Here is a 21,198-nt window from a genome sequence, read left to right as displayed (position 1 = left end):
GGTCCCGGATTTAGACTCGTATTGCAAGTACCAAAGTTTCCGTCTAAGGAAATGGAGTATTGACCCTCCGATCGAATCGATGAAACATCGCGGCCCGTCGGGCCGTCGGAGCAGTTGAAAGATCTACCTGCATCAGCACGACGGGATGCAGCTGTCGGAAAGAACTGAAACTTCCTGCCTGGTCTGGGAGGGAACTGATGGTTGGAGTAGATATGAACGTCCAGCATGTCGAGATGTTCGGGATCGCAACATGGCCACCTGATGGTCGGCGTGGAATGGCCGAGGAGAGATCAGTATGCGTAAACACAACGAGCACTCGGAGCGATAGGTCAATATGTCCCGCCTGGATGTTCTGAACTCAACAATTGCCAGACTGGATCGTTGATCGATTAGAAGTGGCGGACAAGGCGCGATTGCAGACAGTCCGGCTCTTCTGGTTGACCTGTTGACAAGCAAGATCAAAGCTTACCCAGATTTGGTGGTTCTCCCAATCTATCCCGTACTAGAGACTAGAGAAGGAGAAGGAGAAAACATGGCCGCCGTGTTCATTCAGGACGTAAAAAGATGTAGTACGAGTACGAACTACGAAGTACTGAGTATTATGTAACTATATTGAACTAAAGTTCGACTAAGTCGTTACTTGTGTCGACAACCAATAATTCTGGTGTGATATCGTTCATGAGCGATCGATGGTTTATCTCGATCCATACAATCTTTTCCCTCAAAGCTGGTTGGCAGTTACGTTTATTCCATAATATTGATTAATCCAATCTCATGGTATGCTACTAGTAGACACTAGACACTCCTGATTACCAGGATTTGGATGGTTGAACAATCATGGAACGTCCCTCTGAATCTGAAGTTATACTCGTACGGAGTACGGAGTGCATAACTACTAACACACACTCGGTGAACTGTAACACGCCAAAAGATCCTAGCTGGCTGCCACCTAAGGGACATGTACTTATCCGGAGTATGTAACTCTTACTACAAGTACTCCGTATTATGTACTCGTACATATGTACTCGTAGTCCTTCTCTGTTCCACATACGGCGTCTTGGCATCTTCCATTACATTCCATACGGAGTATGTACGGAGTACACACGAGGGCATCCACCGGCCATCTACGGAGTAACAAGTACTCCGTACCAATAAAGCTTAATCCGGGCACTCCCAATATCATTGGACACAAGGCTCACCAGTATGACCCAGTGAACCAGCTGGCTGGAACGGTATGGTCTTGTCAGGGACTTGATGTTTTCACTGTCTTATCTATGTACGGAGTACTCCGTATGGTTTTCTGATAGTCTCACTATGATTTTCAAGACACAAAAACGCTCTTAAAATCGTTCAAGTTTCTCTGAAACCTGGTGATATCCGAAATAATGCTTCTTCGGCACCTCTAATATTGCATAGGTAGAGATTTCAAGTCAAGGTGGAGGCAGTACGCGACGGAAAAGTTCAGCACTTTGGACTTGAGATCTCGCAAGTGATATATCCCTAAGTACTCCGAGCTCCGTACGTACGGACAGAAAACCATAGTGAAATTATCAAGATCCTCTTGTCAGTCCAACGTCTGCCAATTTTCAACGACAAACATTGTTAAAGTCCTACCAGTACCTGGTGTCAGGAAGAGAGATGTTTCGTTCAGTCTATGGGTTTGCAGCCACAGGCGTCAACCAAGTGGACTCGGACTTCGTACAAGTGTATTTTAACAGCCTGAGATACTAATACATAACAAAAGGCCCGAAGTCAATGTCCCATGAGGATAGTATATATTCCTTTAACGTAATGACTTCGGTTGAACCATTCATTAATGAGAAATAGTACAGCTGTTCTCTCTCAACAAAACAGCACTGCGTAGCGATTACGAACAAAAAAAGCAATCTGAATCAAGAACTGGCAATCTGAAGACCCAGGGAATCTGAATTTTCACCTAAAATGAACTCGCACGCAATCTCAAGCCACAGGCAATCTGGGGACATCAACAGGCAATGTGAAATCATCAGCAGGAGAAGTCAACAATTGCTGACTGAGCTCAACTCTCGTCATCTCTTATGGATTGCCACTCCTTCTCCCGCTTCTCCCGTTTGCACCGGATGTCCAAGAGCTCCTTGATCGCCAGTGGGCAATCTCCTTCGTGGTAATTCTGAAGAGCTGCCCTGGCCGCCAAAATGACAGCCAAGCTGGCAGATTCCTGCTTTGTTTTGAGGCGTTCGTATTCGTCTCGAATCTCTTGTACCCACGACATTGGTGTTTTGCAACTCTTTCCAGCCCTCTTCCACAGGTCGCATGTGTACCCCACACGCTTCGCAACCCCATTGCGATGTACCACTGCCCCTTCCGAAGCAGACATCTTGGTGGAAACTTCCTGCTTGTATGTTTCGTATTCGGATTCTTTCAAGACGTTCTTGTATTTGTCCAGTTGCTGATCGAGTTCCTTCAGGTCATTAACGACCCTGTTTCACTTGTGATCGATGAACACATAGCCTGCGGCTACAACCCACGGCGGGTTCTTCGTTGACTTTCTCTTACATTTTTTGCATTCATTCACAAGGTCTTCGATGTCGATCTCTATTTCTTTAAAGTATTCGTTGATTTTGGACTTGATCTATACATTTTTCCAGTCAATGTCTCTTTCTTCCTCGGGAAGGGTTTCGTGAAGATCAATGGAACTTACCTCTTGTGCTATAAAAATGTCGACCATTTTGTTATCTTGTGCGTGAACCAATCTCGATGTGTTGTCTGTCTCCAGCCGAGAATGATCTCTGTCTGGGGCGCACCGAGTTGCTCAGTTGTTTCTAGAGAGAATATATGTCCGTCTAGAGCGTCGAAATGCCTCCTGTTTATGCTTGTGCAAAGAAACATCTCGTAGTTTTCTCACAGAGGAAGATTCCACGTCATTTCCATCCAACTCTGTGACATATTTGTTTGTTTCCTTTCGGAACTATTTGACAGTACAAGGACAAATAGTGTGATGATTGATGGATTCATGACTTTCTCCGGAAAAGTCAACCATGGCCGTATTCTTTACGGACTTTTCCGACGTAAATTTGATGGGAAATCCCAGTGTTCATGCATTTCCCGAACTGTGAGACTACTTTCCAAAGACAACTTAATGAATGAAAATCTCTGGACAAGCTATTATACATAGTATGTATGAAACTTTACAGTATCGTAATTCCATTGTTCAGCCATGGCCTTTCTGCCAACTCTGTTTACTACTATTGTGATCTAGTCAATATCCTTTCAAAGTCTATCTCTCGTGTGTGTTTCCGACTCGTCGGAGACGGGACCGACAGAAAGACGATCGTCATTAGCCCTATAACGGCTCGGGTCAGCCCTAACTGCTCCGTCCACTCTCCACTTTGACACTTGAGTTCTTATTGGTCAAAGTTTTCCTCGTTTCATTGGATAACACACCTACTCCGTAGTTCAATATGTATGTAATAGGTACATACTGGCATCACCCATGGCTGAGTGCCTTGCGAGATTGACCCGAAGTTTGTTTTGTTTCATTGAACAATGCGAATGAGTATGTACTCCGTACAGAGTACAGGACCACATACTCCGTTCGTTGGGTTACATACCTAATTCAGATACAGATAGACCACCCTGCTGAAACAAATAGACGCCGTTGTTAGGCCCATATCTTGGCAGGTCTTTTTCAACAGAAACATCAATATTAAGACTCATTGCAGCTCCCGTCTTTTACAGATAGGTAGAGTGGTGCTTTGTCGCGTTTGCAGTTAGCCTTTGATCAAGGGGTGGCTTTTATATTGCTGTTTCCCATGGATGTGTCCGCTAGATTGAGTCCATGGATAGTAAAGTACTTCATACGTTGGAAGAGCACTAAAAAAATTGCATTCCGTTGTCTGCTGTACACCCTTTGATTTCAACTGACAATCTGAAATACATGGGCAGTCAGAGACCTGGCTGAATGGATTAAGAGCCGCGTAGTGAACATATTCTTCAGTCATTTCAAATTCTGGTTCCGTTTGCGCCGCTCTCGATAATCTAAAAGCTCCTTGATTGCCCGTGGGCACGGGTCTTCACTGGAATAATTCTGAAGGGCACACCTTGCTTCCTTAACGTCAGCCTCAGAGGCAGATTCCTCACTTCTTCGTAGCCGTTCGTGTTCATCTTTAATGGCTTCCGCCCAACCCATTTGCTCTTCACAACTCTTCCCTGCTTGCTCCCATTGGTCTCGCGAGGCTTGCTCGCGACTCTTCACATGATTGCAGAGCGTTTCGATCCCGTCAAGCGCTGTCCTCCTGTTGGAGATTCGTTCTGTGAACACCTCGTACTCGCCCGGTGTCATGTCCGCCACACCGTCTTTTAGTGTCCGTTGGACATTGGCTAGTTTTCCGGTGATTTTGTCTTGCAGCATTTTGATCCAAACAATGGCCATGGAAAAGAGCCATGGTGGCTCAGTCGTAGACTTCTTCATGTGTTCTTGACAATATTTCTCGGCGTCTTCGATATCATACGTGATCTCATTCAACATGCTGGTAATTCTGCCCCTGACCTATGTACGTCTTCAGTCAATTCTCCATTCTCTTTCGGCAAGGGTCTCCGCGAGGATGGTCAACTGGGTGGGGGAGCTTACACCATGTCTGATCTTATACATCTTGTCAAGTTGTGAGCACCTTTTGTTTTGTTGATTGTTGATAAGTAACCTCTAATGCGCAAATATCTGAGCTGATTTTGAAGCCGATTCTCTTGTGTTTGTACTGGCTGAACGAGCTTTGGGGTGTCTTACTACTTATAATGATGGAGGGGAACATCTGACAAACGTTAAAAAGTGGCAAATTCCGTGTCATTCTGATAGAAATCGTGAGACTATGGTGATTCTTTCAGGATTCTTCGGTGCTATGACTATGCAGCGCACTAAATCTTGTTGGAAATGATGAATCACTGTTTTCCCGAAAGCGTCAGACAAACCTAGGTAGTCATGATAGTGCAGAGTGTTCTCTATGCGAACTCAATAATGCTAAAGAAAACACCAGAGCTGATGCATGCTTTGAACGGAAAGGCCCTAGTTTTTATGCCAACTTCGATGGTGTATTCGGACAAGCTGTATCGCGCTCCTCTCGACAATATCACAGTCAAGCTCCGATAGCTCCCTAGAAACAGTTGTCGCTTCCTTTTCATGAGGTGTGAGACGGGAGATTGGCAACAACGACCTGTTGAATGAGAGCGACAGCGTCGTGATATATTTTTTTTTTTGCCTAATAATGGCCATTCTATTCCTAACTTTTGGTATGATTTGAGTATTTCACATTTAATCTCTTTATCATGGATATCGACGAGAAGATAAACATCATCTTATTGTCCCTAAGGCTACATAGCCATTAGTTACCACGGTTCGTCTTCACATTCAGCCAGAATCGCAGAATGTTCTAGCCTCTGAGTCTCCTGATTCTTAAGGTATCGGTCTTTCAAGGCTTCGTCAGCAATTGAATTAGAAGGACCTTACAAAGAATGACAATCTTTCAGTGAAAGGTACAACGTGACCCACCGGACCTTCATGCTAAAATTCCATTAGATGTGAGCCATCGCCTCTTGTCCAATGTTCAACGAAACAGCATCAAAGAAACCATCCAATCCGCATGTTAAAGAGTCGTTTTCTGTTGTCTTCAATGTGGGTTGATCTATGAATATGATCTTCTTTTACTATTTCTTTGTATCCGCATGAATCTACCGGTCGAGTGCAAAATGTAATGGGAATGCTTGGGCGTCAACATCCGAGGAATCCATGACATTACTTTGTGAGTAACTTACTTCATACTACTACATATATCCATTCTCTGACAAGTTTGCATTCCATTCATTGCGAAACCTCACTTCGTATAGCCGTTTGGGGATCAACAGATACCTATAATCCACTGATATTTGGAAACCATCTCGGAATCAACAGACGATAGAAAGAGACAGCAGCTAACCATAGACTTCCCGTCACTTTCATCGCAGACCACTTCATTTCAAACCACGTCCAAGAGCTTCTCGGTATTTCAGAAGGTCTCTGACTGGCTCAGGGCATTCTCCCTCGATGTAATTTCGGAGAGCTATCCTTGCTGCTGAAATCATAGCGTGACTGGCAGATATTCGATGAGCCTTGCAATTTTCCCATTCATCTTGGATGGCTCTCGCCCACTTCATTGGCTCTTCAAAAGTCATTCCTTTTAGGCTCCATTCCTCGCAAGCTTGCTTCTCGAGCTCCTCCAGGTCATCGCAACATGCCGCGATCTTCTTCATAGCCTCCCCGCTCTTGACCATTTCCGTCCAATACGCTTGATATTGTGGCGGCTTGTGTGCTATCTTCCAGATAATCCTCCTGAACCATGACGATTTCAAGATGTCGCTCAGCGCGGATTTAGCATCGTGCCCTCTTTGGATGACCTTGCTCCCCATCATTTCGATCCAGACAACGTCCATCTTGAAGTACCATGGTGGCTCACTGGTGGGCATATCTTGGAGAATGGAACAAATGTCTTTGAGACGCTCGATATCAGTAGAGATTTCATCTAGTTGTTGTTCGATGAAGGCTTCAATAGCCTATGCATGTCGCTAATCAATATCTCCTTCTTTCCCCGGCAAGGGTTTCGCGAAGATCAACAGGAGACTTACCTTTCGTTGCTCTTCGTCCATACCCATCTTGTTGAAGATTTTTGTGAACACGTTCCGAATTACAGTCTCTAACTGATGCCAAAATATTTGAGCGAGTTCTGCAGCAGGTTTCCTATGTGTATGTCGCCTGCACGATTGTTGAATTTATGCCAATGAAGAGTAACATCTTGTAGATGTTGCAAAGTGGAGAAAACCGCTTACAGAAAGGAAACTTCCATGTCATTTTGATGGGATTTTGTGACATGTTGCTGTTGATTCACAACGTTTTGATCATTCGGTGTATTGAGTCAAAAAAAAAAAAAAAAAAAAAAAGACTGACCGTGGCCGTACTCGTTGCGAACTATTTGGACTTGAATACAATACAAAGCCCAGATCATGCACTTCTCGAACTCAAAGACCTAGATGCCGAAGATACTCCGTACTTACTACCTACTACTTTATCTGGACAAGCTGTAGAGTATAAAACTACTAATAAGGAGTAGCGGCATCGCCAATTCGTTGCTTGGTCGTGTGACATTGATGTCTCTAAACTCTGGCTGGTAACAATGCGGTTTATTTGGAATTTTTCTTCAAACTTTGTTATGAGTGTTGTATTTACCAGACGGATGGCTGCATTGGAGCGATCCATTTTCCATCGACATAGACGTTCCCGCTCGTCTCCACATTTAGGTAGCACCTAACGTCCTGACTGGTCAGAAAGCGATCCTCAAAAGCTTGGCCATATAACTCCTTGTTCATTGGAAGATTAAGACTTCAGTTGTTATAACACTTGACCTACCGAACCATATTGACGGAACAAAATCGATCGATTCGGGTCAAGTCAAGCGTCATTTCAAAACACCATATAAACCGTTTCACTAACATCGAGCAATCTCAGATATGAAAGACAAATGGAGAGATTTGCCAAACCCGAAGAATCGTTCATTTCCTCGCGGATGAAATCGAAATTGAACTCACGCTGTGGAATAGCACCTAGGTAGGTACGGAGTAAGTACATAGTACTTTGGCAACTACGTAGTTATATGCAGCCCTGAACCCCAGACGATCACTCGAATCACCTATTGATCTTAGGTCATACCACCCCTAATCTGTATTCGAAAAGCTTGGACACGAGTCAAAAAATAACCGAATCATCCAGGCTTCATCCATTAGCCCTGATCTAGTACTTGTTGCACTGATGTGGTTCATGTTGCTTGTTAAGTACTCATCAAAAGTGGGGTTCTTGATGTCGATGAATACGTGATTGATTCCGCTGCTGGTGAAGTAGGTGATGACACACTTCAATCAGTCCTGGGTTTTGGTCATGTATCTACGAGTACATGTAGTCAGTCCTTTTTCACTCACAAAGGCGATTCCATAAGATCAGGTAGGTGGAGATAGGTAGCAATTGCTCTATGCAAATATCCAGGACTTTGGGAGACATAGAGGGGTATAGGTGACTTCCGTGGCGGCAAACCGTGCATCAGGAGTCATAAAAAAGAGCGCTTTTCCTTGAAACCTGGGGGGCCTTGTGAATAGGTAGGCAGAAGGGTATTTCAAACCGTTTTGTCGGATGCATCTTGCAATCTTTTGTTAGTGGTATTGTTTAAAAACTGGCCTACCGCTTCACCTTGTTTGCTTAGATAGCTACCTAGTAGGTACAAGTAGGTAGGTACACAGATGGGAAGGCCTACGGCAGCATGCATAGTCCCACTGTTGATCAATGTGAATTCGAAGGATATTGTTTCAGATTTACAGCTATAAACATCGCTCACAGGGAAACAAACACTCTAATCCTCGCAAACGAATCCTCCAAATACGCTCTCGCCATGCAATACAACAACAACATCAACAAAAAAAAAAAAAAAACCAATCACAGATGATGAAAAGACTAGATTAAATCATCCCCCCCTCGACACTCGCCGAATGTCCAAATGGAGGCACCGCCGCCGGCGCCGGCGCCGTAGCGGCTGCGTGTTGCCGGCTCCGCGAGTGGAGGCTGGTTCCCTCACTGGGGAGCTTGCGCAGCTTCCCGCGCGTAGCCGATCGCTTGGTGCTGCTGCCGTCGTCGTCTTCAAAGACGCTGCGCTCCTCGACACTGGTCCGTGTGGGTGTTTCGCCGCCCGGGGACTGAGGCCTGGACTGCTGGCCACCGCGGGCCATGTTCTTGAGCTGCTGCGTCATTGTCCCGCGTCGACGGCGGGGGTTCATGGGTGGGATTGGCGGTGGTTCCATGCCGTTGCTCAGGCTCGCACCCGCCGGCAAGTCAACGATGGGGACTTGCGACGTGCTCGACACCAGCGTCGGCTCCGAGATCTGCGACTTGTCAACGTGCCGCTTGGGGAGCCCGCTGGTTGTGGATGAGCGCCGCGAGGACGTGCCGTGCCCGGGTTCATGTACCGGCGGGGTCGTGTTTGCCGAGTAGGCCGCCACGGGAGATGGTCGCGGCGACGATCCGATCGTGCTGACGTCGGTGTGCAGGTGCAGGTCCGCGGCGCGGCTGTTGGGTCGGAAGGTGCCCGACATCGCAGACGCAGACCGCTCAGCCATCTCGACCGACGGCCGGGCCGACCCCGTGGTGGACGACGGATAATCGCGGCGCGTGAGACTGGGAGATTCGGCCCGGTAGAATCTCGACCCGAAGCTCTTGGAGCTTCTCGACGAACCAGTGGGCCAGTCACCACGATGATGATCCTCTTCTTCCAGACCTCGCGGGTGGTTGCTGGTAGATGGAGTCGGCACGGATCCCTTACGACTGGACGCGACACTCGCAGAGCTGGTGTTAACATGCAAACCCAACCCGGGCGCCGAATCCCCGTCGCGCGGCGAGTCGGTGGAATGGAGAGACGGTGTTGAACCGTTAGGACCTGCTGGTCCTGCCAGACCGAGCATCTTCAGGCCCTTGGGCGCCGCACCTATGCCCGACTGGTCCTTATTGGACTTGCCTGCCCGATTCTTGAACATCGCCAATGCGCTACCGGGCCGACTGGGGATGTCTGAGGCTCCGCGGACGGGGCTCTGTGAACGACTTTCACTCTCACCGATGCGATGCAAGGTCTCCTCCACGCGTCGCCTGCGCTGGGCGAGTTCGTATTCGAACTCCTCGCGTTCCCGCTGGGTTTCGGTGCTCTCCTCGCGACGATGGGTGTACTGCCGCCGACCAAGCGTGTCAACGCTTCCGTCCCGAGAACCAGCTCGCACGTCCGGTCGATGATCACGCAAGGAGATAGATTCGCGATCCCGCGATTCCAGCGTCGTCGTCGCCGTGCTATCGGCAAGGGATGAACGATCGAGATCATCGTACTCAAAAGGGCTGCTGTGGACGCTTGCGGGCGGATGCGATTCTCGAACTGCGGGCTGATCGACCCGAAGACCGTCCGACTGTCCCGCCGACGGCGGGCGAATGGTCGACTGGTAGCTGGTGTGCCGGAGGCTACGAATCAGACCACTCAGCCCCGGACCGGAGGGCCCAAGTGTCGGCGAATCGGCAGTTTTTTCAGACACCTCCTCGGGGATCGGTGATGGAGGCGCATCGCTGAGCTTGAGGTCTTGCATGGGGATCTTGAGGTCCGGAACCCCGCCACTCTGTTCCCGGCTCGGGGGACGAGTGTCGGACGAATCCCTAGATGCCGGACGAGAGCGGAACGCTGGATGAATGCCATCAACGCGAGGCCGCCCGGCAGAAGATGGCGGACGGGTGAACGACTCGTCTAGGGCTTCAGATTCCGAGTCGGTCAAATGCAGCATCGTCTCACCCACGGGATGCCCAAGCGAAGCCTCGGCCACGCTTTGGCTCCGTGAACTGGGCCCGGAGCGAGGGGCGTTGCTACTGTAGTGCGAAGAGGCGGACTCCGCTCGCGAACGGGTGCTCGTAACGGAGGAGTTTGGAGGCTGTCCTTCGATCGTCTGGGCCCCCGACTGGGTTTCCGATTGGACCTCTGTCTGGCCCTCCAACCCGGCAGGTTTCGAAACACTGTTCGATGGCGAGCGTTGCTGAGTCTGAGCGCGGCTTTCATGCATCTGCAATTGCAGCCGCTGGAACCGCTCCTCGTCGAACTGTCCAGTGGGCTTGTTGAACAGACCCATGGCGGTCGCCTTGCCTCGATCTTCAGGATTCAGCGCCGCCGCCAGGGCGGACGAGTCCTCATGATAACCCAGAGGGCTATGGAATAGAGGTTGGCCGCTCACGGGCGAGACGGCCTCACTGTCCGGGCTATCTGGGTATTGTTGTGAAGGCGATGCCCTCGCGCCACCGTAAACCGGAGCCGCCTGCACGGGTTGGATTCTTGATGGCTTGTCGGACAGATTGGCCGCACTGCGAGAGACGTTGCGCCTCAGCCGCGGCGGCTCCGGGGTTCCCGCACCGGCTCGCTGGCGACGCAGGCTCTCCAACCGCGACACGGCAGATGTCTGCTGGTCCTGCACCGTCTGGGCCAGGCGCTCGTCGTAGAGACGACGGGTCTTGGTGACGTGACGCTCCGAGGCTATGGCCGCCCAGGCTGGTTTGACCGGTGATGAGGTGGAGTTGTTTGTCGCGGATGGAGCAGTCCCTGAGACAGGCTGCTCGTCGACAGACGTTGCGGCGGTGGAGGTTGGTCGGTGGGATCGACCCGACGTGGTGGAGGACGAGGTGGTCCGTTTCGTGGAGAGGGTTGCGGTATTATCTTCGGTGTCGGGCGACCCCTCGGTGTCCAGAGTGCCCTCCAAGGCCATTTCTGCGCGTTTCTGTTCTTTCTCCCGAAGCCGGAACTGCTGGAAGGCCGAGAGGGTGATGTCATCCTCGTAGACGGCGCGACCGCGTAGGCCTGTGCCAGACTCATCCGAGTCGCCGTCCTTGATGGGAATCTTGTAGATCTTTTGGCGTCCACCGAAGAGATTGTTGCCCTCGCCGGGGCGTTTCCGGCTCATGATGCTACCGCTGCGGGATTGATCATCGTCGGTTGTGCCGTCCTCGGCGGAAACGAAGGAGGACGAGCGATGCAGGCTCAGGGACGGGCGGTCGCCCACGGAGGACACTTCGGCGATATCGGACAAGGGGTTGGAGTTGTGGCCGAACAAATTTAGCCGGGACGCGCGCTTGGGAAACAGCACGCTGTCATCGTTGGCTTTGCCGACTTTGGTGTTGGGATCGTCCTGCTCGCGCAGCATACTGAAGCGGGCGGACAGCTTGGGCATGAGCAGGCTGGTGCGAAACTCGTCGGTGGAGGGCAGGGCATTTTCCAGATCAAACTCGAACTTGGTAGTAGTGGTGGTGGTCTCGGAGGGGTTCTTGTTACTCTTCTTGGAGCTGGTGGAGGGGGACGAGGCCGGGGGAATGTCATCGACGTCCCGCCCCCGCCTGATCTTGCGGAAGGGATTCATGGTTGGGCAATCGGCTGGCTGAATGCAATCACTGGGAGAGCGATGCGAAAGGCGTCGACGGGCCCAATGCGCACATAATACAACGGGTGTCCAAGTTCAGCAGACGGCGAACGGAGTCATCCAGGGTGGTCGCGGTTGCTTGTCGCAGCGAATTCTGCTCAGTCATCCGAGTTTTGAGACGAGATAGCACGGACAATTTGCCGCCTCCGCGATGATGTTCGGGGCATTCAACAGCGCAATGGAATCGCGACTCCCGCGCACGGCGCACAATCGATGCTGCGCTAAAGCGTTTGTTTGGGCTGGCGCGAGGGTTGCAATGGACGAGGAAAAAATCGGCGCACCAAGTGACCACGATCCGACCCTAATCGGAATCGGCAGAGCAGCAGATAACGCGATCGCACGAGGTGGTGATTCGATTAGGGGGATTCGGGACTGCAGGCTCTGCAAGACGGCCGCAGACAGGGTGAGCGGACCAGACAGGGGGAGGATGAGAATGTCTGGACCAACGGAACGAAAGAAGAAAACGAAAATCGAAATGAAACGGACTTGAATTCTTTCAGCGAGAAACGGTCGAGAACGCGGGAATAGAGTTGAGGAGCCCCTGGCGGATACGATACGATGGGTTGGGTGGACCCGAGGAGAACAGGGATTTGGTCAGTGATTGATCGTTTTTTCTGTGGTTTTTTGTTGTTATTCGGAGTCTTTCCGCGCAATTTCGTCCAGCTTCTTCACCATGGCCAGTCACCCGTTCCAAGACAAACTCCAACCCCCAATTTCAACGAGTGCATTCACCTCTGCAGCAGAGGAGCCCATGGTTTGTTTGCCTTGGGTGGAAAACCGGGCTGGCGGCTGGCGGAGTCCGGTGCGGGACGGAATAGTGCCAAGAGAGGTTATTCCTCAACGGGAAATTCACCATCGCCAGTTCACTGACCAATGACATGCCCAAGCATGAAGGCCAATGGCAATTGCACAAAAATCAGGAGGAAATCAGGGCCAATTTCACCGAGCCCCAGGATGGAGTCTATGGAGGCATTCAGTAGAAATATCCTGATCCAATGAAATTGGAAGCATACTCACTGTTGCTGTGCACATTGCAGATGCAGGAAAATCCCCTCCTTGTGCGGCCTGGAATGGACACAGGAAAAAAAAAAAAACAATAGTGCGGAAAAGCGGAGACTGTTAGTGCCCCTGACTAGCCTGTTTCAGTTTAGCGTCTCCCCCGGTACCTGTCAGCCGGTGTTGCCGTTTTCCCCGACCAGGTTTGGTGCCGCGGGTGCCCCGCTATTGAGTCACTGCGGCGGCATGATTGGTTCCCACTGGCGCCAGTTCCGGGGCTGCTGTTTCATCATTGGCCAGTCACTGATCGGAATCCTTGCCGTGGGTGAATACGGTAGGTACTGAACAATTGAGTTATGCTGATGTTATGAAATTAACTGAGAGGACGCTGGTACCGGTTACATAACTTCGATAACTGGAATGTCAGAGTCGTCTCGAAGTCAAGGAGAAGGTACCGGGAGATTGCCGTGCCGGAATCGCTCAAAGGACTGTTCAATTCTAGGAACTTGTTACTATGATAATCTGGAGATCAGCAAGATACTCCGGACAGCTTTTATCCCAACCGCTGCTGCTCGATACCTCCCTCATGGGCAAGGATGGGCGTATACGGAGGATCATTCTCTAACTACCACGAACGGCACGGAATCGTCAAGACAATCAGAATTGTCGAGATTGCCGTTGGACGTCTCACGATGGCAGACGAGGAATCCACCCGATCGATACATCACAACAGGATGGAGGAAAAGAGTCAAGGCCTCAAGGGGGCGCAACTCCTGACTTGCCCTATTCAACTCTTCATGAAACAATTTCCCGCAGTACGGGGTACATAGTTTTATCTGGAAAGTGAGTTACTGCTTTGTAGCTGAAAAACCTTGCTCCACAAAAATGGTTGTTGGAATTCACAATCGACACCGCCGATTCAGAGCACGGTCCGTGAGCTTGGATCTGTTCCTCAGTCGATCCTCATTTGGGATCGTGGTTTCAACAAGCGCCGATGGATGGATTCATCAGAGCATCCTCCGGAGAGCCAGAATGCCGGGCAATAGGTCGTTACTAATTAAATTAGTAGATATGGACCTGTTTCCAAACCACCATGGTGGATTGTCAAGGTCCCTGGGTGGCTCATTTGACTCGGCTGCACTCGGGTTCAGCCTGCAGAATGCTAGAAACAATCTCATCATCCATGATAAAAGGTACAGTACGGAGTACTGCATACTCGTATTCCCCAAGCACAATGAGTTAGATCAATGGAAGTTCAACTTACCCAGATCGGAAAATCCCAACGCAAGAATATGCCCCCTAGATAATAGTAGATAATCCTGATGCAGGACTCTGTAATACTCCGTACGTACACGCGGAGCGAACCGACCCCCTCGCAATCCAATCCAAGCAATCTTCCGTACTCATACACGTAGGTTTGTCTTAACCCAAATTATGCAATCGGTATCACTATCATGACAGGAACTATTCAACTCAATCCCATGTTCACCTCATCTCCCAACCCAAACTCCCGCTCCGCCCGCTCCGTCCCCTCCGTCGCCCGCGCCCCCCACCGATCCAGCCGGTCCTGCGCCTCCTCGATCTCGCGGTCGCGGATGCTCTTGATGCTATCGTTGTCGCGGTCGCGCCCTCCACGCCCGCGCCGGATCGAGCTCGACGCGCTGCTTGGTCTCGGGCTGCTGCTGTAGCTCCCGCCGCCATAGGACGCTGCTCGGCTGTGCAGCATGCTGACAGGTCGCGACGGTCGGTCGGTTGCGACCACATTTAGGCTCGTTGATGATGGCGCCGATGTCGCTGGCGACGGAGCTGGCGACTTTTTCGACTCCTTGCCCCCAAACCACCGTCGCTTCCGAGGGGTGGACGATGCGGTTTTGACGCTGGTAGAATCGCCAATGTCTTTCTCGTTTTCGTCCGCTTTCTCATGTTCCTGATCTTTCGCTTGTTCCTGGCTGCCCTCATTCACCTCGTCCGGATCGACCTCGACCAATTCCGCATCGCGATACCATGTTCGGCGGCGGGTGTACCGGCCCCATCCGTCCTGCCGCCGGCCATTGTCCCACTGCGACTGTCAGTTTACAACCGTTGCAAACAGGTATGGAATTGCCACCCACCGTGTTATCATAGTAAATCCATCCCTCACCGTCCCCCGAGTCGTCCGCTCCGTCGATGCGCCATTCGCTACCGGGCACCCAGCGCCACTTGGTCCCTGCGGTGTGCGTGTCCGGCAGCTCGAACTGGTCCTTGGGCGGGACGGGATTAAGGTGTTCATCGGTCCAGGCTGATCGCTCATGCGGAAGCAAGGAATACGTCCATCCGATGCCCAGCCAGCGCCGTTGGTTTTCGTATACGATGAATGTGAACCGAACCCCGGTGGACTCGGGATGCGTTTTGGCGGTGATGGATGTCGAATAGCGCCTCTTCTCCTTCGAAGAGGATTCCTCCTCTGCCGTCGCCGGCACGACCTTGGGCGAAAAGTCGAGCCCGGTCAGGAAGCTACAGATGCGACGGATGGTTAATGACCTCCACAGGATCACTCGGAATACCCGCGCCGGCGCCGAGTGATAGGTGAGGACAATGGTTCCAAACGTCAAAACGACGCGTCGTGTGGTGATGATGTAGAACGGGGGAAGGGTGAGCGCGATCCAGATCGGTGTCACGCAGAGGATGCGGATGAACAGGGCCGTCAAGGCGGGTCGCGTCGTGGCCGAGGTCGGGCTGGTCTGCGTGGACAAGAAATCGGTCATTGCCAGCAACGGGCCAAGGAGGATGTTACATCGGGCAGTGAACTCTCTCAGCGTCTCGACGATCTCGTCCAAGCTCTTATTGTGTCGCGCGGACGACCCGTCTACGCCGTTGCCCTTGTGTTTTGCCGCCGTTGACGACAAGGGCGAGTACCGCCGCGAGTACATGCCCACAACCAACGCGACAACCACCAGTATGGGACCCGCATAGAGGATAATGGCATCCGAGTAGAGGACGACGGCCCAAAAGGCGACCACAAGCAGGAAACTCGCCCAAGGGTCGCCGCTGCTCCATGACAGCAACCCGGCCAGGCGGTTCAGCGGCAGCAGGAAAGGATGCGAGTAAGCCAAGGCCCGTGTGACGGACGGCGGTGTGGCTGCTAGCAGGGGACTCTTCCGGTGCACGATGACGCTCGAGCGCTGGCGCGAGGTGAGATGCGTCGTCGGCGAGAAGGCTGCGACGGTTGGCGGGTTCGGTTCGCGAGGCGCGGCCGGTAGTCCATCGTCTTGGAGATGCGACATGGAATCGATCAACGGTGTTTCTAGAAGGATCAGCAATCAGATATATATTGTAGGATACGGAGTACAAGATTTAAAAAGATCGGATTGTCGGCCAGGGTTGACAGGCCCTAGACTGGCGATGAGAAAGGAATGTATTACCAAAGGCTGCCATGCACCGACGACGCTGCAGAGACGATCAAGTCCAAGTGGTCATTGCGAGCAAAAAAATCATGGTGCAGATAGAATGAGGCTGAAAGCATGCAGTTTTTTTTTCTTTCCAAAGACGACTGGAATCGGTGAAGATCAAAAATGCACCGGTTAGACTGGGCTGCGGGGACCGACTGGACCGAAGGAGCATGTGACTGTAGAGAATATTCTTGCTGGAATATGTACAGCACAGGCTAGCGATATTACATCCAGCGTCTTTAAGGCCGTTGTTTGGGCGTTTCCAAGCTGAGAGGAGATGGATTCAGATCCACAAAGACGTCATGGACGGGGCCATCCGGGGACGCGTGGATGGAGTCGGTGAGCCTTGGCCGGACGGCCAGTAAAGGGGGCGGAGAGAGGGATGTCCTTTTTTCCTTTGTAGGGTACCAGTGAGAATTTGAGAAATATCGAGGCAACACGACTCAGAGGCACAGGTCCTCGACCATGCTCCACCATCTCACAGAGCACACAGTCTGCTCTCATGAATAAGGTCAGGACCGGTGTCAGGACCATGATCGCCAAGGGAATATGCTTAGTCATCTCAGATCAGATCATCAGATAGGACATGACGCTAAACCATTCCAGGAAGATATGGAGCCTGAGGCCAATCGGCCGTATTAGACTTTTTTTTCGAAAACCCGTGAAACGGCATCTCCAGTTGCTCCATAGATCTCTCCCCAACCCGATAGCAGGCTTCCACCCAAGCCTGGTGTACATTAACAGGAAAAATGGTGAGAGCCATCATTCTCCTTGATGCGATCGTCGCTAATCCATCCAGGCCCACCGCATCGTCACCCAAATCGTCATCACCGGCGCCCGTGTCTTCGGGCGCGCATTTGCCGAGGCCTACAAGCAGGCCGCCGCCAGCAGCCGCTACGCCGCCGAGATGCGCAAGGGCAATGTCACGGGTGCCAGCACGTATGCGTCGCATGGGCTCACACTGGACGAGGCCTGCAAGATCCTCAATGTGAAGCCGCCCCAGGCCGGCGAGACCAACATGGAGGTCGTCACGGAGCGGTTCAAGAAGCTCTTTGACATGAATGATCCGAAAAAAGGGGGTAGCTTCTACCTTCAGAGCAAGATCCTACGCGCCAGAGAACGCATCGAAATGGAGATCCGTGAGGCGGAGCGCAAGGCGAAGATGGACAAGGAGTTGCGCGAAGGCTGGAATCCAAAGGTGTATAAGGATCGGTGATCAACTCGACATCCGGCCGCGTCTTCGTCCAGGCTTTTTTACCATCTCCAAACTTTGCTCTAGATCCTCTCCTTTCTTGATTCGCACGGTCGTCGGCATCAGATGACATAGATTTGGTTGATTCGTGTTCTTGGGTTCGGGAGCATAGCATGGCGTTTTTCTCAGGGTTTTGTGGCGGTTCTGTACATATTAGGTCCAATAAAGATGTACCTTATCATTCTCTCATTGACTGTACATTATTATTACAACAATACAAACGCCCCCCCCCCCCCCCCCGGCTGAAAGTCTAATGTGTCAAACCTCCGTATACACTTCCATACATGCGGAGAAAAGGCTTAGATGGCAAGCTGAGCTCGTGCGATCGAGCTGCGAGGCTCCACACCCCATCATAGACCAATCCCTCTCCTCCTGACCACAGTCACTCGGACGCCTCCCGACAGGAGAAACCGCGCCAGGAACAGGATAGCAAGCGCCCCAAAGACGAGTGTCTGTGGGATAAACGCGGCACCACCACTATCACTCGCAACATGGCCGGACCCATCATGCAACAAAGGATTTGGGTTCGTGTTCGACACCGAGATCATCGGGAACGGACCCATCGTGACTGAGACCGTCCACGAGCCACTCACGGTGTCCGGCATGAACACGGAAAGCGCAGTGATGATGGCCGAGAACAGGAGGAGAGGGAGCACGAGTCATAAGACAGACCCGGTGAACGATGATGACGGAGAGTTCCTGCAGCGGCTTCAGCAATGAATTATATCCATGACGACAGAGGTACTCACCACTCGGGGCTATCGAACATTCGCACCCATCCAGCGGCAAGCTTCAGCCGCTCCCGCACGCTCCGCATCGGGAGAAGCTTGTACTTTTCCTTTTCACTGACTGGAAGAATGCTGGCAAGCCAATACGGGAACCGCGCGGGATCCGTCGGCGGCGGCCCGTACGTTGACAGAATCCGTCGATGCAGCCAAGGCGACGCCTCAGCGCGCCGCTTCTCAATGTAATCAAGACACATTTGGTACAATTCTTGAGTTGTCAGTGATTCCAGTGGAACCGGCGTTTGGTCCCCAGTGGCGTTGCCATCCGGGGATGAAGGAGAATCTGCAACAGGGCGAGGATGCGCAGCAAGCTCGCGCGCTTCCAGGGCCTCCTCCTCCGCCAGTGGGAGATCATCGACCCGCTCCGTGCGAGCAACATAGTAGTCATCCACCACGTTAAAGTCGACGATCTTGAATTTGGTGGTGCCAACGGAGCTGACCAGACTCCTACCGTCGGGCAGGTACTCGAATCGATCGACGCGAAGCATCGTGCCGTACTGCATGAATGCCCTAAGCGGGCGGTTGCCGGGGTATACGTTGTACATCACCATGCCAAACCGGCCGTTCCTGTTCTCCATGACCCGGCGCATCATCAGGCGGTAGCGGTCCTCGAAAACATGCAAAAAGGTCGGCATGTGAGGGAAGGATACTGTGCAGACGAACAGTGGGACATCCTTCTCAGTGTCGATATCGCCCTCTGCTTCGGCAGCCTCTCGTCGGCTCGGGATTTCATCTGGGTACAGGCTATCGATCAGCGCCGTAAGAATGGCATTCTTGTGGCTACTATCCTTCGATGTCGACGCTGCCGCCAGCCGTCGACGGCACACGGGGCACAGGTCCGAATGGTCTAGAATCATCGCAACGCACCTCCGGCAGAACGTGTGTCCGCACGGCGACGTAACCGGGTCCAGCAGCAGGCCATAGCACACCTGACAGTCGAGTTCATTCCTGACATCCCTCCTGAATCGATCCAACATCTCCTGGTCGCTTGACTGGAATGTTTCCACGTCCGGATACTCCATGTCCCGCACGTCGTATTCCAACTCTCCATCGCGCATTAACCTGAACGTACCCAAATACGCGCCCTCCTCGAGCAGTGCTGTCTTAAATTCACCATCGGCCCTGGTCCAACTCACTCGCACCGAATGTTCTTCTTCCCCTCCCTCAGCGTGATGGTTGGCGCTGCTAGCAATGTGGTCCAACACCTCCACCACCTTGCCAACTGTCACATCCACGCCGCAGTCCCCCATCGAATGCTCGACGGCGAACCGATCTTCTTGTTCCTCAGCATGCCAGAAGCACCTGAACCCTTCCTTGCGACTTTCATCCTGCGGATAGCTGACGCGGATGTCACGCTTGGTCACGGGCGGCAGACACGCGCGACACAGAGTGTTGCCACAGGGAAGTCGGAATGGTACGCGTAGGGGCCGGGAGCAGCGTGGGCATTGCAGGAGACGCATCAACGAATGGGGATTCACCATTGTCGGAGTAGAACCCGACTCAGCCTTGCCGGACTGACCCTGGTCTAATGTCGGGGACTCGTCCATGATGGGATTGCCGACATTGCGGCCGTCGTCTTGGGGTTGTGTCGACATTGAGGATTACTTATGAATCGACTCTCGACCGTTTGGAGAGTAGGCTAGATTTCGAAGCGAATCTGGACTGCGATTTCGGTGCTATCGACCCTTGAAAACCGCGGCGACGGCCATCATCCGTGTACTCTCGTCGTCTGCTCAGTATTGCGTTAAGAGAATCTCCATTTGTGATGTAGCCGGCTGCGCAACTGCACTCGTATGCTGGGGATGGGCAGTCGGAGCTCAACACGTGGATGGCACCCGTATCTGGGGACTGGTCCGGCCGCTCCGGACTCTGGCCCATGCCCACCAATTATTTTACGAATTTACGATATAGTACGAGTACGGAGTAAGGAGTATCCATATGTACAGTAAGGAGTATGTACGAGTACGAGTACGAGGAGTTATTAACGGGCCTACCATATCAAGATTAGTATTCTGTGCATTGACGAATTATCGCGCCATAATTTGAGAGAAAACTTTGCAATTTTCAGTTCTACTGGGTTCAATTGGAGTAGGGGTGTTAAATACCTGGAAAGAAAATCTTGTTGCGGAAATTCTGCAAGAAAATATTTTATTTTCTTGCAATTTTCTTGCAAGAAAATATTGCCAAGCCCATGGAAGCCTTCCAGATCAGGTATTGATGGATATACCTGTAACTCTATTAGGAAAGATGCAACCACGTGATCAGGAAATTTCCTGCAAGAAAATCTTGTTGCACGGAAATTTCGGAAATTTCATGAAATTTCAATTTGCGGAAATTTCAATTTAACACCCCTAAATTGGAGTAATCTTAATCTTACCTACGAGTAACTACTCGTTAGTATTTATATTTCACAGAGTATATACTCCGTACTCCGTAGTTACAAAGTACTCGTACTGAGTACGAGTACGAGTACAGTACTGTTGACCAGTGACTGAGATTTGAGGTTATGATTGGGTTATGCGTGTTATCATGTTCTCTCTTGTTGATTGGATAACCATTAGATATATAAATGTCCATGCCAGATTTTGACCTAGCCAAGTACCTGAGGTAGGTAGTAGGTACCGAGGGTAGATAGTAACGTTGGAGCCCAGTGCCGTTCAGACTTTCGTCTTCCGAGTTGGGGTAGAAGTCTCAGTCCTGGAATTCA

General features: G+C 51.4%; 5 protein-coding genes across 5 annotated transcripts; 1 reads left to right on the top strand and 4 right to left on the bottom strand.

Annotated features, from left to right (window-relative positions):
* Window positions 1-3,976: 3,976 nt before the first annotated feature.
* On the bottom strand, window positions 3,977-4,507 carry VTN31DRAFT_3164 (uncharacterized protein; the record flags this gene model as incomplete). Its single annotated transcript, XM_069403413.1, has 1 exon — window positions 3,977-4,507. One exon carries the CDS (start codon window positions 4,505-4,507, stop codon window positions 3,977-3,979), a length of 531 nt encoding a protein of 176 aa, XP_069262597.1.
* A 1,472-nt stretch (window positions 4,508-5,979) lies between these two features.
* On the bottom strand, window positions 5,980-6,471 carry VTN31DRAFT_3163 (uncharacterized protein; the record flags this gene model as incomplete). The annotated part of the gene is made up of 1 exon (XM_069403412.1): window positions 5,980-6,471. One exon carries the CDS (start codon window positions 6,469-6,471, stop codon window positions 5,980-5,982), a length of 492 nt encoding a protein of 163 aa, XP_069262596.1.
* A 2,034-nt stretch (window positions 6,472-8,505) lies between these two features.
* VTN31DRAFT_3162 (uncharacterized protein) lies at window positions 8,506-11,970 on the bottom strand (the record flags this gene model as incomplete). The annotated part of the gene is made up of 1 exon (XM_069403411.1): window positions 8,506-11,970. The coding sequence occupies one exon, from the start codon at window positions 11,968-11,970 to the stop codon at window positions 8,506-8,508; it is 3,465 nt and encodes a 1,154-aa protein (XP_069262595.1).
* Window positions 11,971-17,203: 5,233 nt separating this feature from the next.
* VTN31DRAFT_3161 (uncharacterized protein) lies at window positions 17,204-17,670 on the top strand (the record flags this gene model as incomplete). Its single annotated transcript, XM_069403410.1, has 2 exons — window positions 17,204-17,206; window positions 17,254-17,670. 2 exons carry the CDS (start codon window positions 17,204-17,206, stop codon window positions 17,668-17,670), a joined length of 420 nt encoding a protein of 139 aa, XP_069262594.1.
* Window positions 17,671-18,365: 695 nt separating this feature from the next.
* VTN31DRAFT_3160 (uncharacterized protein) lies at window positions 18,366-20,086 on the bottom strand (the record flags this gene model as incomplete). The annotated part of the gene is made up of 2 exons (XM_069403409.1): window positions 18,366-18,405; window positions 18,456-20,086. The coding sequence occupies 2 exons, from the start codon at window positions 20,084-20,086 to the stop codon at window positions 18,366-18,368; spliced, it is 1,671 nt and encodes a 556-aa protein (XP_069262593.1).
* Between the last annotated feature and the right edge of the window lie 1,112 nt (window positions 20,087-21,198).

The sequence above is a fragment of the Thermomyces dupontii genome, assembly GCF_041956625.1.
Source record: "Thermomyces dupontii strain NRRL 2155 unplaced genomic scaffold VTN31scaffold_2, whole genome shotgun sequence".
Lineage (NCBI taxonomy): Eukaryota > Fungi > Ascomycota > Eurotiomycetes > Eurotiales > Trichocomaceae > Thermomyces > Thermomyces dupontii.
This window is presented reverse-complemented; position numbering and strand designations above follow the sequence as displayed.